Raw genomic sequence first — 16,458 nt, forward strand, 5'->3', positions numbered from 1 at the left:
CAAGTGTGAGCATCACGCACGCATCTGTGTCTCTCTGTCACCGTGGCATGGATGTGGCACCCCACACACACACACACACACACACGCCTGCTGACAGGCCGTGGGTCCGGGCCACGCGTGCAGATCAAGCCCTCCTGCATGCAGATTGTGTTTAAATTATGCGCGCCATGTCAGGTTGTTGTGCTGGCCATGACACGTGTCACCGAACCGCCGCGTCTCGGCTCGTGCTAACGATGCGTGCGTGCACGTCCTGCAGCCAGCCACCCCACCCCCGCCCATCAGCCCCACCGTGTGTCACAGACACAGTGTATCACGCCGGAGAAGAGAGACGGACAGCCCTGTGTATACCTGCTGGATAGGGGGTTACCCTCACAAAGGGATAAAAACCTACACACACACACACACACACACATATTTATGATATTTATGCAAATACATTCTCTGCCATGTTGTCAGAGTGTGTGTGTCCAGTGTCATATAATTCAGGGTGTTTTGTACAATTTACTGTCATCATTATGGAGGGAAACACACACTCCTCACACACTTAACAAACGTTCTCCAGAACTAAAATAAAACTATGAAGCCAATGTGGCCCTTCATTTCTGCACCAAAGTACAGAGACTGGATATAACCTCATCCTATAGATGCCAAAAACCAAGCTCATTAGAATCCTAACACACACACACACCACAGAGATATCCTTGTTATAATATTTATTTTCACATTTTCTTTTTTTTTTCTGCAAAGAGTGTGTGAAGCTACAAATTTTGCACTAAAATTGAAGACACAAACGAGCAGATCAACAAATAAAATGTAATTTCTGTAAGAATTTGCATCCAATGCTTTCCATAATGCCCTAGATTGACCATAACAAACTGTGTTCATGAATAATTCTATTTAGACATTGCTCAAATGTTACTGTCATAAAACTCAGTAGTCATCCATCACATGCATCAATCAGACAAATAGAATATAAATACATTTAACTTCGGTTAAAAATCCAGGTTTTTTTAAGACAATACAAAAATGAGATACAGCAGAAGGTAGATTTCAGTTCAGTTCATGATGGCTTAGTGCAGGAGGTGTGTAGTGCCAGTGGGGTCACCTGACCGGGATGGAGCGCAGAAACATCTTTGTATATATATTTTTAGTTCAGTGTCACTAGAAACATCGAAAAATGACCCGGATGATGGAGAAAAAGTGCAACAACATCCACCGGCCATCTTCCAAATCATTAACCCTAGCACACTAGCAAGTAACAAGACGTTGACGTTCCTCCCAGTTTTGTTTTTGTGGGAGTGGCCTGTATAACCTGTCCAAGAAATGGTATTAGTCAACGTACATGGATTGTTTGGATTGGTGCAGTGAATTAAGTCAAGGCAATAATTAGCAAAACAATTCATAAGTCTAGTGTTGAGTCATGCAGTGGTCATCTATTTGCTTTGTCACTCACTAGCGTGAATGAAACACCGGATGATCACTCTTCACCTCGGACACATCTTGGACATTTCCTTGAGGCTAAAGCCGAGGTGAGACTCCAGATGGTTGACATAAGCGGAAGGAGTCCTGAATTTGGAATCGCACTCTCCGCAAAGAAACAATGGATTCCTGGAGTCCAGGTTCTTCAGAAACTTGGTCCCTCCGGTTCTCCGCAGTTGGTACTTCACATTGGCGAGCCAGTGTGACACCGTGGTCATTAACAGACCCGTGAACTTGCAGATTTTGACACGTTCATGAGGACAGAGGTCCGTTACGATGTAGCAACCTTCCGGGGTCTGTTTCAGGCTTGAGGCAAACTCAGCCTGAAGAAGGAGTAGGTGCTGAGGGTTCCAGCTGGACTGGCGACCTTTTTGCTTCTGCGCAGAAGAAAAGTTCTCCATGGGATCCTCACATGAGCTCCTGTCGGTGTCAGATTTCCCTAAAAGGCATGGTGGAATGGAGGACTTGGGGGTGAGCTGGCTAGTGAGGCTCTTTACCATGTCTGAGATGTCCATGAGGGCATTTTCCCGTAGGTTTAGAGAATCGGACAGAGGTAAGCCCGGGTGATGAGCTTTACTTCCATTAGCTTTGTTGTTTAGTAGCTTGAGACTGCTGGTGTTGACAGTGCTTTCTTGATGGATGCTGCCAGTACTGCTTTTACATTTTCTCAGATCTATAGGCTGGTCAGTGTCCTTGTAGAAATCTGTGTCAAGCATGCCATTTTGCTCATCAGATGATGAACGGTGGGCGGTTTTGTCGACCACCCTGTTGCTGATCTTGTATAACACAGAGAGCGGATCAGAGGAGGAGCTGACCATCTTGGAGGCTTTGGGAAGGTGTGAGTTCACAACTAACTGGAGTGAATTTAGGGGGCTGATAAAAGGTCTCTCAGATGATTGATCGATAACCATCTCTAAACTGGGGCCATTATCGATGGGTGACTCTAGGCTATGGTTCTTATTCTGGCTTTCTACAAACATCTCCATAGGTTCCTCTTTACACATACCTTCATTTGTCTTTGTATCAACACTAACTTTGTTGTCTTTCAGTAATGGTGATATTGATGTAGCTGCATCTGCACTCCCTGTCCTTTCTTCCCTCTCTTTCTTTACCAAGGTCTTTCCCGAGACCTTCTCCATCAGCTCCTCTATGGTAGATACACTGTTCCTGAGGGCCAGGGGCAATGACTGTCTGTGGGGAGTGTAAATAAGTGATCCAGGATCAGGATCGAGTGAAAGAAGGTTGCTATTGATGACTGCCTGCACACTTTGAACCACTGGAGGAAGTATAGACGGCTTCATAGCTCTCTGAAGTTGATAAGCAGCATGGATGCTGGAGTATCCTCCCCAGGTGGGCGTACCTGTCTGAGCCTTACTGATGGCACTGGACACTGTGTTCTCTAGAGACTTCAGGATATCCATCCCTCCTTTAGCAGTCTCCTCAAGGTCTTCCTCTCTTAGGTATTTATACGATGTGGAATTCATGCTGATCTCTTCCTTCTCCTCCTTGATCATTTTCTGAACTGGTTCACAAACCTCCTCCATTTCCTTCTTGGCCTCTGAACAAGAAGACAGAGCAGGGGACTCTGACTGGTGTTTAACAATGGCCGTTGTAGGAGGTAATGGAATTGACTGCGTGCTTTCTTCCACACTTTGGTCAAACACTAACTGCTTTCCCTTCTTTACTGCAGTGTTTGTGACCCTCAGGAAGTGACCTGTGACCATCATGTGGGCAGTGAGTTGCTGCAGTGTATCATGGGAGCTCCCACACTCCATGCACTTCAGAATTTGTGCTTTGCGTTCCTCAAACTGCCAAGTGTAACTTGCACCGTTCTGGTATCCGTAGCGATTGTTTGGGGTAACATAAGGATTAACAGTGCCCTTCACAGGAACCATTGAAGCCTCTTTACTGGAACATATAATCGACTTCGGGGAACAAGGGGAAATTAGGGAATCGTGAAGGAATCGTCTTTTGGCTGCTGGCACCAGTTTGGTGGCCAAAGCTGGCACAGGCTCTTTAAGAGGCACTTTCTGGTAATGCTTTGTCTTAATCATGTGGACACTCAAGTCCTGTAAAGACTCAAAGGAGTGGCCACAGAACATGCACTTCAGTACCTTCTGGGCATCCTCTTTGCCTTCCATCTCCAGCAATGATCGCTTGCGGGGCTTCGACCAGTGCTTGCTATTATTCTCTTCTTCTTTCTCTTGGTTGTCGTCATGGTAATGACCAGTATCATTCATGTGAACCGTGAGACCTACTAGTGTGTCGTATGCAGCATTGCAGTCCCTGCACTTGAACCTGCTAGCACCAGTCAAAACAGAGCCGTAGAGTTTGTGGTTTTGTCGGTAGAGCTGCACCGTGCTGAACAGGCTTGCCTCTGCTGATAAGTGGTGATGGGTTTGTTGGAGTGTTTTGGCTACAGCAGCCTGATGCCAGTCATACACTACACCAGCACCATTAGAAGCCTTAATGCTGCAGTTAGTAACTGTGCAGCCATTTGAACTGCTTTCTGCCTTTCCATTAAGGATATTTCGATTGTGATTGCTTGGCCTGTTAATTATGTAATTGCCATTGGGATTCGTCATGTTAGCTGCACTGGATGCACTTGCCCTACTTTTCATGATGTTCATCACCACGTCGGACCAGGACGCATCAGAGACCAGGTTCGCACAGACGGCTTTTGTCCGATCTAGGTTATCCAGAACGCTGTTGTCCGAGCTGCTCTGTGCTTCTTCCTCTTCATGTCCTTCTTTCGAAGAAATGCTTTTATAATCAGGCATCTGATCACTGGTGTCACTGAGCGGGGAAAGACAGCCAGTATCTGGGTTGGTCCCATTACTGTTAGGGGAGTCCTGAAATCTCAGCGACTCTTTTGCATCTTCTTCCTCTTCCTCATTGAATATGTATTTTCCATGGTCATCCAAAGCAAGACTGTCATCTTGAAGTTGCCTGTCTTCAAACGTGGCTGCTTTAATGTCCATCGGAAGGTAGGCTGAGGAACAGAGAGATAAAGAGAATGAAATCAGTCCTACTTTTCTGAAAAGCTATTCCTTTTTTTTGTGCCCTTGTGGAGTCAGGTACTCTATGTTCCCGTAGCTTTAAGGTATATAATCTACTGTATTACTCATTTTTCTCTACATTCATATTGTTGCCTATAAAATAACCCCATATATAATAGCCAGAGAGTTGACAAGCGCAATAAGCGGAAACATAATTAGCACATGCTTTCACCACTAATATGCATGCATGCATAATCAATGACCATTGCTTCTGGTGCTTAATCCACATACACAACAAACAAAAAAAATGATGTTTATTAAGAGAAGAAGAAAAAAGGCAGACGGGGGATGTGCTGTTCCATGCACTACTTGCTTCTATGGTGGTGGTGGTGGTATGGGTGTGTGTGTGTGTGTGTGTGTGCGTGTAAGAGTGTTTGTCCTAGCATCACTCTCTCCTGATGAAACTGTTAAGTACACCTGATGTACGTTTGCTGGAAACATAACCGACTCAAGGTACAAGGTATACAAATTGCTGTGGGGTTTTTTTTATCCGGTTAGGTTTACACAAGCAGATGAATATTATTCCAAGTAACTTTATTGAATTTCTTGCAATCTGTTAACGGCTTAAATCATATTTATGAGAACACAGTATGTTGTTTAAATGAGAATATGAGTAATCTGATATAAACAGATCATTAGTATGAAAACACACACACACACACACACACACATGAAATACAGTTCAAGGTGATGGCTGAAACAGAGCCATCTGCGGCGGTCCAACAGCGTCTGTCACATCGTACACAAATGATTCTCTTTCTCTCTCCCTCTCTTTCTCTCTCTCTCTCTCTCTCTCTCTACACACGGACAATGCTGTTTAAACAAAATATACAAAAAAATATCTAGATCAACACTGACATTTTGTCGTGTCTTTATTACTATTTTGCCACCACAGACAGAAAACAGTAATGAAGACACACTAAAGAGAAGCACAAGAGGGCGAGCGAGACAGAAAGAGATAGAGATAGACAGATGAAGGAAGAGAGACCGACAAAACGATTACGGTTGCTAACGTATAACCTCAGTGTGATGATGAAAGGCCATAGCGATGCTGAATTATGTGAGAGTACGTGTTTCATGATGTGTGTTACATCACCATGGAGAGTGATGAGATTATTTCACCTCCAAACCCAGAGGAACACACTCCAGCTAACACGCACACACACACACACACCGATTACACTGTCCCTAACAAGCTCCGTAAGTCCTGTTTGAATTTCTAAGCCAATCCAAATCCAGGAAAATATCAGATGCAGCGAAACCACAGCTGCATTTAAAAGGTACGTGATTTGTGCCGTTCCAGTCAACATCACTCTCATTAATGACCCAAAACAAGTCACTGGATATCAGGGCAGTGTTGTAGCCCAACCAAACCCAGCATCGAATCCTATACAAACCCATTCAAATTCACCCATAAACATGTCTAAACAAATCCAAATCCAGCCTAAACATATCAAAACCCATCCAAATCAAGCCGAAACCAAACCAAACATCCCTACTCATCCCGAAACCCAAGCCGAGACTCATCTCGTTCATCTAGAGTGTAAACCAAAGTCAACTTATTTAAACTCCGCCTAAACCCGATCAGGAAAAGTCTGCCACGTCGTGTTCCTCTTTAATCCTTCCATCTTTCCAACGAGAAATCTTTTGATTACAATCTCTGATTACAGATGAAAGCGGTAGCCACAACTGTGAAAACACACACGCACACACACACACACACACACACACACACACACTTTTAGAGAGTGATGGTATTATTGTGTGAGATGTTTTGCATGCAGATATCGTTTTCCAATTTTCCCAAGTAAAAAAACACCAAAGGCATACAGAGAGAGAGAGAGAGAGAGAGAGAGAGAGAGAGAGAAAGGGACACAGTGAGACAGAGAACGCCAGAGAGACAAAGAGACAGAGTGAGGCAGAGAAAGAGGGACAATAAACAAAGACAGATCACATGCAGCAACAGTGTTTGAAAACATGTAATGCAAAATGCATGAGATCTTAGTGATACACACACACACACACACAAATCTCTCTCTGTGTAGAGCAAGCAAGCAGCAGCCACAGATGTTTCAGTTAACATAGGCTTCTGCCTTGATGCCTAATGCTAAATGCTCATTTTCCCTCTCATTTACATTTACACACACACACACACACACGCACACACACACTTGATTCAGGCATGACCATGTATCATGTATAATAAATAGTAAGGTAATGTAAATAATTAAATCCATTAATATATTAAAATATTATTTATATTCTTTCTCTTATTATTATTATTATTGTTATTATTGTTATTATTATTATTATTATTATTATTATTATTATTATTATTATTATCTTGGCATTTAAATTGAACTTTCTGCTGATCTTCCGCACATAAAAAAATGTCTGATTTCATCTTAATGAGTGAAATGTAACAGAAGTATTGGTTGTTTCTACACTTTTAGTGTTTCAGATTTTTACGGCTTGAAATACACAGCTCTTCATCATTTCCTCGAACCCTCCTAACTAACCTTCACTCACTGTTCTGACTCCGCTGTTATGTAACAATCTCCTGTTCTTTAGTCCCCCCTCACATCCACACGTCATTAAAGATCATTCTAAAAATGATTTTTGTTCCAGAACTATTTCAACACGAAACGCATTAGGAAAGGTATTGACAGATTTACTGCAACATCAGAGCTGTGTATTGCTAATCATTTCATCCACACGAGTCAAGACTGCAAAAAAGACGTCGTAAAGAAACATTTGGCATCATATCTACAGCGGTTTACTGAATCCATATTCATTCGATTTCAAGTAGGAACTCGTTTCTGAGATTCAGTTCAGAAAAAAATTCATTGATTTAATTGGAACAAAGTTTTAAATGAGTTTGATTAAAGCGAATAGACAATTTATGGTGTTTAAAAAAATAGCAAATTAAATTAAATTAAATTAAATTAAATTAAATTAAATTAAATTAAATTAAATTAAATTAAATTAAATTAAATTAAATTAAATAATAAAAAATAAAAAAATATATTTTTTCATGTGCTACCATAAACATATATTTTTGTTATGCTTCATCCTTTATCTGGATCCAAAAATAAGAATAAATAATTAGTGTGATTAATCTTTAATATGTTTCACAGTCACAGTCACGCTCATCTTTCTGCAGATTTCCCTGCATTTATTAGCGCATTCGCTCCACGGTTCGCATCATAGAGAAGCAAATGAAAGACACTTATGTTCTTTTGGGTATATTTCCCATGTCTTTAAGATATCGACGGAATAGATAGAGCGAGGAACGTGATAACCGCTGGGATTTTTCTGTTCCGCTAGATTTTTGTCCAGTTTAAAGTAATGACACATCCAGAAACGATTCCGTATTACGGTTTCCATTCGATTTAACTTGAGCACCTAACACAAAAAAAAATTTGGGAGGTTTGCGTCTACGTAACAAATGGTCGCCGAAGTCTAATGGGTGTTTTGTTACTGCAGAATATGTTCTTAAATGACTTTTTTTGTTTTGCATCACTGCTACCCATTCAATATGAGTGACCAGTCAATTAGAGTTCTATAAAAATAAATAAATAAAATTCGGAACACAATTTGCATTGATTCTTCTCCTTGATTTATCCTTGATTCGCAGGATAAAGAATCATCCCTTTACGTCCATTAGCTATGTTAACTATGTCTAATACCCTAGTCCTTTTCCTACTATCCAGGGTCGAGTAAGGGAGGATGGGATCTCCTTTCAGAGTGCTTGTCAGAGTCAAGTCCTCCCTTCCTATCCTTCTTAAGTAGTTTCCCCTCGTCACCGTCGCCTTCCAAATTCCTGTAAAGCCGCTCGGTCACAATGCTTTTAAACATTCTAGTGAAATAAAATGGATAGAGATCTCTGTCTAAGCATTTCCAACCAAAGCGTCCATTTGCTCAATCCTTCAGCCTGGGCTCAGACTTGTAACTAATCTTATCAGTATTCGGGAGTTACTGTTCATACCTTTTCTTACAACTTATTTTGTATGAAATTAAAAAAATACCCTCATCTGTTCATTTTTTTTTAAATCAGATTAAATCATATAGCTGAGATCGTGGTCCCTATAGCAATGTAACTACCTGGACATCATGTTTAAGAGGTTTAAGATCCCAGTCTTTTTTCTCTCTCTAATCATCACATGTTCATATTTTTACAGGCTTTAAAGCATTCACTATATTTAATAAGCCACGCTCCCCCCCCCCCGTTGCTGTTGTTGTCTATTTTTCCTGCAGCTCATTTAGAATCAAGACTCACTCTGATCAGCCATTAAAGCTAAAAAGTTGAATGAAATAAGCGTCCAGAAGTTTACACCTTCAATATCTCAAAGTCCATATTAACTTTTGCTTAAAGTTTGTTAATCTTTTATCACTAAATAAAAATACTCCATGTCATGTCAGGCTTTGCATGGAGTAGGCCTAGTGCACTTTATGCTCAAAATCTCAGAAAAATGTCAGTCAGTGCATAGAAATCGATCACTACAGCTGTCGAAACATCTGTCCATTCAAATGCATAGCCAAATATGTTTCTCTCCTATTTGTACAAGTCCGTGATGTCATATACTTCACAAGGTAATGCGTATCTTTTAAAAAAAACTAAAATAAAAACACCATGCACAGCTGACTTGTTTTAGATATATGCATGAAGTTCCCACTATCACCTTTTTTAACGGTGCATGCACATTCTCGTGACCCTATATGTATGTATTCGTGCGCGTGCGGTGTTCTTGTACCTGCAGATTTCCTGGGTTCTCTCTGTTTTCTCCTCGCCATCCTTCTCTCTGCTGATCTTCTTATGGAGGAATCACGACACACACACACACACACACATGCACCCAGTCTATCTCTCTCTCTCTCGTTCAGCTGGAACAACAACAAACAAACAAACAAACAAAAAAATCGAACTCCGGTAAAGTTCACTCCGCTGCGCGTGCCGAGCGGCGCGTGCGGTTTGCGTGACTTCTGTTACTCATCCAGATGTTTAACACAGAGCAGAGAAATCTCACAGAGCATCTTGCCAGGCTGATAGAGTCATCCTTCTCTCCATCATCATCGGAGAAAGTGAGGAAACAACTCCACCACCAACCTAGAAAAAGAGGGGGTAAAAACTTTCGGAGTGTTTTTTTTTTTATCCTCTGGTCCTTTAAAAGCCGCTGGAAGTGTGTGTCGGTTTATCGAAACTCGACATCGACGATACTTTGAAGTACAACCAGAAAAATACGGCACAGATATCCAACTCAGTGTGTGTTCGCAATCCGCTCTAAAGGCTTGGGTACACACGTGCACGCTCATACACACACACACACACACGTGCACGCTCATACACACACACACACACACACCTCGAGCCTTTCCCTCTGTTACACTCCTCCTACTGCTCGCATATTAATATTTACACCGACTGAATAGATTTATATTGGTTCATTAGCTACAGATAGATGATTTCTTTTCCAAGCTAGACTGCTGAGTTATAAATCAACCTGCTTGTTTTAAAACATATTTGCAGGCGCTATAGATTGTTCTATAAAATTCTATTAATGCATGCATGTTTTTTTTTTTACAATACCAAACTAAATAAATAAAGTTAAATAAATTATGGTACCAACCCCATGCAGGTTTTTATTTTATTTTTTTTTTCTTTCTTTAAAAGTCCTTCCTTATGTGTGCATGCTGACTGGGCAGTGGAAGCTTACCCAGTATTTTAAGTAATATGTCCATCAGGAGAGGTGTTACAGGAGGACCTTAGTGGTGATGTTCACCAAGAGAGCCCCTCAGTGACAGATGAACAGTTGGTCTGAGGATCAGATGGCCACCGTCCACTTTAAAGAGTACCATAGGGCAAAATATACAGCACTTTGCAGGCTGGTTTCATGGAACACTGCAAGGTCCATCCCCAAGGTTATTTCAAATGTCTTCTAGCTGTGTTTAGCATTAAAATGTTCTGTTCTCCTAGATTTTCAGATGGAGTGATTACTAGCAAAAAAGAACTAACATCCATGTTGAATTGCCAGGGTGCAATAGACTCCAGATTAATGGGGTCAGCCCAGGCTGGGTGTTTGTGAAACTGTTCAGCTCATTCGAGTAAGAAAGGTTATAATAAGTTTATGAATGGTAGTATTTTGGGGCAATGAATCAGATCCAATCAATTATATGCACACAATTCAAGGAGTCGCTTCCACCTTAGGGCATACTAGGCCGCTCTACTCCTAGTTTCTTGGACTGCTAGGTCCTGGTCTTAGCTTTAAATCTACAAGCACAGATGACCTAGCTGTGGATGCCAAATTTTTCCATCCATTAGAGACAGAAGCTTTGATTGGGAAGAAACCACCAGGCAACAGAACTCATTCATAACAGTTTTAAATAAGCAATGACCTTTTCTAGGGTTTTTTTTTAGGAGTGGCCATGGCCATCCCAAGCCACCCCTTAGGTCTTGTACTGTGCAATCACTTAAAGGCTACCACTCAACTTACACCAACCATAACATTATGACCACCTGCCTAATATCGTAAAACAGTCCTTTTAATAGATACTGACCACTGCAGACCAGGAACACCTCCAGAAGAGCTGCAGTTTTGGAGATCCAGTGGTCTAGCCATCACAATTTGCCCCTTCATCAAACTCGCTCAAATCCTTACGCTTATCCATTTTTCCTGCTTCTAACACATCAACTTTGAGGACAAAATGTTGACTTGCTGCCTAATATATCCCACCCACTAACACGTGATCATCAGTGTTATTCACTTGACCTGTCCCTGCTCATAATGTTATGCCTGATCGGTGTATTTTATGAATTTCTAACATTATGATTAACCTCTATCCATTTCTACTATAGGGGGCTGACTGAATGGCTGGTCTTTAAGCCTGTTTTTTTTATTTTTTTTTGATACACAATACAATGAAAGTCTTTATGTTAAGGTTTAGCTTTAATATAGGTACAATTATCATATACAATTATGATCATGACATTTTTAAATTTATTTTTCCAAAAAAACAACACCAGGGCACAAGGCTGTGAGCTACCTGCATACTGTACTTTTATATGAAGAATCATTTATTTCACTTGTGGATCTTTCGGGTTTTTGTTCCATCTATAGAACTTAAAAAAGAAACAATCTTGGGAACATCCTAAAGGATTAAATATAATTGTTGCCACTGTTTTATTAATAGGATAATGAGTGGGCACAGGTGAATGTTCTTAGCAGTGGATTGTGTATAGGTCAGTGCTTCTGGGGTAACATGCAACAGCATCACATATGGCTTAGGAAATCTACAATTGTATTTAAAGGTTGTTTTTTTAAAGAAGCCATCAAGACAAAAAGGTCTGTGAGTAGAATGTAGTTTTTTCCCTTTTTTTTGGCAGTACTTTATTTTATTTTAAGTCAAATTGAGGGACAGTAGGAGTATTGCATGCACTGGTTTGAGAAACTTTTACATACAGTATACACACCGATCAGGCATAACATTATGAGCAGTTTGAGGTGAAGTGAATAAGACTGATGATCTCATCATGGCACCTGTTAGTGGGTGGGATATATTAGGCAGCAAGTGAACATTTTGTCCTCAAAGTTGATGTGTTAGAAGCAGGAAAAATGGGCAAGCGTAAGGATTTGAGAGAGTTTGACGAATGGCCGAATTGTGATGGATAGACCACTGGATCAGAGCATCTCCAAAACTGCAGCTCTTGTGGAGGTGTTCCCGGTCTGCAGTGGTCAGTATCTATCAAAAGTGGTCCAAGGAAGGAACAGTGGTGAACCAGCGACAGGGTCATGGGCTCATTGATGCACGTGGGGAGCGAAGGCTGGCTTCAATAGACGAGCTACTGTTGCTCAGACCAATGAAGAAGTTAATGCTGGTTCTGATAGAAAGGTGTCAGTGCATGATGGATCAGGGCTGTTTTGGCAGCAATAGGGGGGACCAACACAATATTAGGCAGGTGGTCATAATGTTATGCCTGGTCGGTGTATCAGCTAATTCAGACCATCATTCTTCATGGACATTCTTAACCTTTTTACATAAATGAATGCTATATAATATGCAATATACTGATTAGAAATTCAGTGATGGGTCAGTGATTTTATTACTTGCTCCAAAGGTCGCTTGGTTGCAAGGGAAGTAGAAATAACGGGAAGAGGAAGTGAGCTAGTCAGTAACTACAGCACAGTGACCTGCTAAGAAATAATATGGATTAAACTCATGTTTTAATTAAAAAATAAAAAACCGGCTCAAAACCACAACAACGAACTCTTGTGCTTCTGATATACTCTGTCGTGCAATTAAGTCTCTGCAAGCTTATACGGACTAGCAGGGTAGGCTAGCCATGCTAACAGGCTAATAAAGTCAGCGGCTGCGTCCCAAATCGAAACTTTCTGTCTTAAACAAGTGAGCTAGAGCTCGGAGGGGGATTTGGACGTGACTTTATTAATACCCCGGAATTGGAAAAAAAAACTTGTTTATTTTGTCCTTGGGTGTAAACATGTCTGTTTCGCTGATTTGTAAATCTGTGCTCGGGTCTCGCCGAGCTTTCCAGGCATTTCCTAAGCGTTTTATTATCGACATGTCCTACTCCAATCACTTCATGGATTATAAACGCTCCTCGATACCGGGCAGCATGAAGAAGATGATGGTAACGAAACGGAGCCCCGATTTCCGACAAGCCGTTTCCGTGGAAACAGTTTCGGTTCCGACACCGAGCGACACCGAGCTGCTGATCCGGAACCGGTCAGTTCACACTGGGTTTCGTACACCGGCGCGTGCATATAATGTCCACTCAGAAAAGTTACACAATTCCCGGAAATGCCCAGGATTAGAAATAAACACCTGCTTTTAATTAAAAAGATCTAGATCTGTTAACTGGGATTTTGTCTTAAGATATTAATGCTTGGAGCCTATTCCAGGAACACACCCTAAACTGGACACACACACACACACACACACACACACACACACACACACACACACACACGGTTCATCATAGCCAATCCACCTACTGGTATATTTTTGGGAGGTAGGAGAAAACTGAAGAACCCAGAGGAAACCCACACATGCACTGGGAGAACGTATAGATCTCTCTCTCTCTCTCTCTCTCTCTCTCTGCTGTTGTTCTCTTCTCTCTCTCTCTCTCTCTCTCTCTCTCTCTCTCTCTCTCTCTCTCTCTGCTGTTGTTCTCTTCTCTCTCTCTCTCTCTCTCTCTCTCTCTGCTGTTGTCTTTTCTCTCTCTCGCTTGCTCTCTCTCTTGCTCTCTCTCTCTGCTGTTTCTCTGCTGTTTCTCTCTCTCTCTCTCTCTCTCTCTCTCTGCTGTTGTTCTCTTCTCTCTCTCTCTCTCTCTCTCTCTCTCTCTCTCTGCTGTTGTCTTTTCTCTCTCTCTCTCTCTCTCTCTCTCTCTCTCTCGCTCTCTCTCTCTCTCTCGCTCTCTCTCTCTCTCTCTTACACACACACACAGTTTATCATAGCCAATCCACCTACTGGTATAGTTTTTGGGAGGTGGGAGAAAACTGAAGAACCCAGAGGAAATCCACACATGCACTGGGAGAACGTATAGAACTCTCACACTCTCTCTCTCCCTCTCTCTCTCTCTCTCTCTCTTACACACACACACACACACAGTTTATCATAGCCAATCCACCTACTGGTATATTTTTGGGAGGTGGGAGAAAACTAGAGAACCCAGAGGAAACCCACACATGCACTGGGAGAACGTATAGATCTCTCTCTCTCTCTCACACACACACACACACACACACATACACACACACACACATACATACACAGAGTAACTAGATCAGGATTAATCCAGGGGCTTGGTAACAGTGTTTATTCGGCAAAAAGATCTTAGAATGCAAGTCAGTGTAAGAAATTTATGATGGTTTTATTTCATATAATTTCAGTGACTCGAGAGCTAAAACCTAACAGCAGAGTAAGTGTTTTTCTTTCTTAAAGGTACACTATATGAAACAAAAGTTTGTGGACACCTGATCATTACACCGATATGTGAGCCCTCTCCAAAAACAGATGCACTTGCATAGGATGTGAATATAGCTGAAGGAGCACAGTGATGTTCTTAAATCTAGTGGAAAGCCTTTTCAGAAGAGTGGAGGTTATTATCACAACATCTGGGGATGAAATGGGGGGGGTGTGATGGTGAGGTGTCACATTTTTGGGCATGTAGTGTATTTATCATACAGGATATAGTAGCATTGTAGGCACAAGTGTTCACTGTACCCAACATTTCCCAGAATGCTATTGTGGCACTCATGGTTTTTTTTGCTTTTCCCCTCTTTAGATACGTTGGGATAAACGCATCAGATATTAACTACTCTGCAGGCCGCTATGACCCCTCAGTGACCGTTCCATTCCCGGTAGGGTTTGAGGGTGTAGGAGAAGTGGTGGCACTGGGTTTAAGCGCCAGTTCCCGTTTTGCAGTGGGCGACACGGTGGCCTATTTAAACGCAGGCGCGTTCGCCGAATACACTCTCGTGTCTGCGCAAAAAGTGATTCCGTTAAAAGAGCCGCAGCCGGAAGCGTTAGCTGTTATCGTGAGCGGAGCAACTGCATCCATCGCCCTGCAGCGCCTCGGGGAATTGAAGCAGGGGGAGACAGTGCTGGTGACCGCTGCCGCCGGAGGAACCGGACACTTTGCCGTCCAGTTCGCCAAAATGGCTGGGTGTCATGTGATAGGAACATGCTCCTCCCGAGAGAAGGCAGAGTTTCTGAAAAGCATCGGCTGCGATCGACCAATCAACTACAAAGAAGAGGACTTGGCCGCGATGTTACGCAAAGAGTATCCTAACGGCGTGGATGTGGTGTACGAGTCAATAGGGGGCAATGTGTTTGACCTGGCTGTTAATAACCTGGCGCAACAGGGGCGCTTACTGGTGGTGGGCTTCATCTCAGGTTATCAGAGCAAGTCAGGCCTGCAGCCTGTCAGTGGAGCGACACTTCCTGCCAAACTTTTACAGAAATCAGCCAGCATAAGGGGCTTCTTCCTGCCTCACTTCCTATCAGAGTACAGTGAGTGCGTGCAGAAGGTAATGCAGATGCAGGAGAAGGGGAAGATTTTGTGCGCCATCGATGATGGACAGATGGACGAGGGAGGGCGATTCGTGGGTTTGGAGTCAGTGTACAGGGCAATAGATTATATGTACGCTGGGAAAAACCAAGGCAAAGTAGTGGTGGAGGTTAGTCCTTCTGACATCTGAGGAAAGAGCGTGGGGGTTTTTGTTTTAGAGATAGATATGATCTTCTATTCTGTATATCTGGAAGAATCTGTTTAATCCAATGAACAGCAAATTCTAATCTTATTAAAGCTCATTAAAGCTTATTAAAACTCTAATTAAAGAGATTGTAAATGAAGTATTTCTGTGTTATTTTTATTTGATTGTTATTATTTGTAATGTCTCTGGTTATATTGTGAACACTTCAACAGCATCGATCACAGAGACTGCAACATTCTTGTTTTTTACTTAATCCTTTCAGCCAAATGCACTGACTTCCCCATCAGTAAACATCTGGCAAAGAAAAGTATTATTAATCTATTAGGTGGTGTTCACACTGGGCGTGTTTGCCGTGATCCATATCCGAGTGTGTTCAGCGTTTCAGAGTCGCTCGATTCTGCCGAACCCCAATGCATTTGCATTTATCTTACATCATCACAAACACATAGGAGGAACACAGTGCGACGTTTTGTTTTTTATTATTACTTTGCTGCTGTTATGAGCATTAAAGCGTCTCACCAACGTTCCTCTGCCACTCATGGGACACATTCGTTGTGGAAACTAATGATGCCATCATCAGCTAAAAACACAGACACAGGTTACTATACTTCATGAACAAGTGCAGACCTGAGTAATAGCTGCGGGAATCAGGACACCGTTCCAATGCAACTCACACTGCCTCCTACAGG

At 42.0% G+C, this 16,458-nt stretch overlaps 2 protein-coding genes across 2 annotated transcripts; one reads left to right on the plus strand and one right to left on the minus strand.

The window, feature by feature from the left end:
• Window positions 1-712: 712 nt before the first annotated feature.
• On the minus strand, window positions 713-9,807 carry LOC131370627 (teashirt homolog 1-like). Its single transcript, XM_058418012.1, has 2 exons — window positions 9,293-9,807; window positions 713-4,471 (listed from the first exon to the last, which is right to left on the minus strand). The coding sequence occupies exons 1-2, from the start codon at window positions 9,330-9,332 to the stop codon at window positions 1,485-1,487; spliced, it is 3,027 nt and encodes a 1,008-aa protein (XP_058273995.1). The 5' UTR covers window positions 9,333-9,807; the 3' UTR covers window positions 713-1,484.
• Window positions 9,808-12,653: 2,846 nt separating this feature from the next.
• Window positions 12,654-15,893, plus strand: LOC131370551 (prostaglandin reductase-3-like). The gene is made up of 2 exons (XM_058417897.1): window positions 12,654-13,277; window positions 14,839-15,893. Exons 1-2 carry the CDS (start codon window positions 13,033-13,035, stop codon window positions 15,752-15,754), a joined length of 1,161 nt encoding a protein of 386 aa, XP_058273880.1. The 5' UTR covers window positions 12,654-13,032; the 3' UTR covers window positions 15,755-15,893.
• Window positions 15,894-16,458: the final 565 nt, after the last annotated feature.

The sequence above is a fragment of the Hemibagrus wyckioides genome, linkage group LG20, assembly GCF_019097595.1.
Source record: "Hemibagrus wyckioides isolate EC202008001 linkage group LG20, SWU_Hwy_1.0, whole genome shotgun sequence".
In the NCBI taxonomy this organism is placed as follows: Eukaryota; Metazoa; Chordata; class Actinopteri; order Siluriformes; family Bagridae; genus Hemibagrus; species Hemibagrus wyckioides.